Here is a 2,461-nt window from a genome sequence, read left to right on the forward strand (position 1 = left end):
GTAACCAGTCGGTGGTTCGTGACGGGACGGAATATGAGGATGTATACCCGTCCGGTCATAAAGACCAAGAGAGCCCCGGCGAATATAGGAGTCCGTCTGCCTCCTCTTCATCCTCAACAAATGAGGATATTGAGATAGTTGAAATAGAGGGTTTCGATGACGACGGGAATCAAGCACTAGAGTCCGTTGTAGGTGCTGATGGACTAAGGCAGTTCATCATGTTGCCAGAGTGGACAGTGCATAGGTTCACATCCGTCATCAGGGAGAAACACTTCAGCACCTTTAGAACAAACTTCCAAATCCCGGACTACGTTTCCATCCGTCTACCCTATGCGTCGGAGAAGTGTTACTATGAAGGGGTAGACGGTGTCGGAGTATACGAGCAGGCGTTGAAGGCAAGACTTCGATTCCCGCTCTCAACACTTCATAGGGAACTTTTGCACTATCTGGGGTTGTCCGTCACCCAGATATCTCCTAACGCCTGGAGGGTCTTCATAGCCATGGAGATTCTTTATGGTGCAATGTCGAATGGAGAAAGGAGACTGACGGTCCGTGAATTTCTTCACTGTTACCGTCCAGACGAGATTTCTGGATCAAGGGGGATGTATAGTTTTGCTAGTCGGAGCCCCTTGTTGAAGGTGATCTTTGAGACCCCAGACTCAAATAGAGACTGGAAGAGTCGTTACTTCTTCCTAGAGGGTGACAGATGGATGAACCGTCCAGGGGAGACGGAGTACATGCCCGTCGACACAACCTGGGCAGTGATAAATCAGTCGTGTATGCACCCGTCTTAATTCTGTAATGCTTTTCATATCCGTCCATTTTTATGTGTATATCTTGATCGTCTTTCTCTGCAGGTAGACGGCGCCCGCAAGTTAGCCTTGAGGAATTTAGTTTCCTTGAAAAGATTTGCAGAAAAACTACGCCGGAGGAAAGGACTTGGGCTAAGTTGGTGAACTCGAAGACCATACATTGGTACTGCGACGGTCCTGAGCCCACCCAAGAGGCTATTAGATACGACGAGCGAGTTCATAGACGTAAGCCCGTCAACTTTACTTTGCCATTTAATTGACTTTACTTAGCTTTAATTTCATCCGTCATTATTTGCAGAGATGGAAGACGCCAAAAGGAGAGCTTTAATTAAAGCTCAAGCCGTCAAGAAGAAGGAATTCGGTGAGGTGGTACCTAGGGTGTCGGCTTCAGCCCCGAAGAGGAAACCGACATCAAAATCTGACTGTCCGTTTAAGCAACCAAAGGTCTCTCTTTAACCTGTGGTTGGTTTGATGGCTGAGGGGACCAAGACCGTCACCCCAGCTAAGCACGGGACGGGAAAAGGATTAATGACGGCACCAGATTCTAAGCAAGAGAGACCTCCTTCCCTCCTCCGCGACGACTCCAAGTATGCGTTGGAGAAGCTGTCGTCTATTATCACGGCGGAAGACTATGAGGATCTTGGAAACCACTCGACGGAGGCCATGGGGGAGACGGGCCTCTTTGCTGTTGCTCAGGTGGGTTATGTCCGTCAAATATGTTTGTTTCTCTTTTTCGTTATTTAGTACATTATATGACGGGCTCCTTTCTTGTTTGCAGTCCTTGGTCATGATGAAGGGATTACTGGACCGGTGTCTCAATCGTGAGAGTACTTTGGACCGGGTGCGTGCAAAGGCGGAGCAGACGGAGGAAGAGCTTGGTCAACTCCATAAATGGAGGTCCACTATGGAGAAGAAGCTGGAGCTCTCTGAGAAGGCAAGGAAAGAGCTGGAGGAGAAGACGGTCGAGGCGCTGACGGCTATAGAGAAGAAGGAGGCGGAGATCAAAGAACTGAAGGAAGAGATCCGTCATGTGAAAGAGGTAGCCGTCAAGGAGTACCGCGACTCAGACTCCTTGGTGGGCGAGCTGGCGAACTCTTTCCTTCAAGGCTTCGACGACTCTCTCCGTTAGGTCAAGAAGGCCTACCCCGTGCTAGATTTGTCAATGGTCAAGCTTGACGACCAAGGCCAGACTTCTGCCCTCCCCGTCGGTTCCGAAAATACGGAGGACCTTTTTGGCGAAGACACTGTTCAGGGCGACGGAGAATCCGTCCCGTCGAAGGATGTTCAAGTTGCTGAGCCAAAGAAAGTGGAATAATCTTTATGTAATTTATTTTGAGAACAATCCGTCCTCTTTTTTTTTTTTTTTTTTTTTAATTTACTTTTCAGAACAATCCGTCCTCTTTAACTGTATTAAACACTTGCCTTCTAGGCTTTTGGCTTAATGTTCATATGCTTTCTATTATTGTTTGGAACTTGTTTAAAAGTCCGTCCTCCTTCTTGAGGAAGGATTTTTATGAGAATATTTGTTTATCCATTATACTCCGTCCACATTGCAGACTTATTATCTTGTGTTGATTGAGCATTTACATCCGTGAGGATTTTCCTTCTCCGTCTATTTTTAGATGTTTATTATGAGGATCCGTCCACTT

At 47.2% G+C, this 2,461-nt stretch overlaps 1 protein-coding gene across 1 annotated transcript; it reads left to right on the plus strand.

The window, feature by feature from the left end:
- Window positions 1–1,198: 1,198 nt before the first annotated feature.
- LOC126696047 (uncharacterized) lies at window positions 1,199–1,941 on the plus strand. Its single transcript, XM_050392831.1, has 2 exons — window positions 1,199–1,508; window positions 1,591–1,941. Exons 1-2 carry the CDS (start codon window positions 1,284–1,286, stop codon window positions 1,939–1,941), a joined length of 576 nt encoding a protein of 191 aa, XP_050248788.1. The 5' UTR covers window positions 1,199–1,283.
- The last annotated feature ends 520 nt before the right edge of the window (window positions 1,942–2,461 follow it).

This window comes from Quercus robur, chromosome 8 (assembly GCF_932294415.1).
Source record: "Quercus robur chromosome 8, dhQueRobu3.1, whole genome shotgun sequence".
Lineage (NCBI taxonomy): Eukaryota > Viridiplantae > Streptophyta > Magnoliopsida > Fagales > Fagaceae > Quercus > Quercus robur.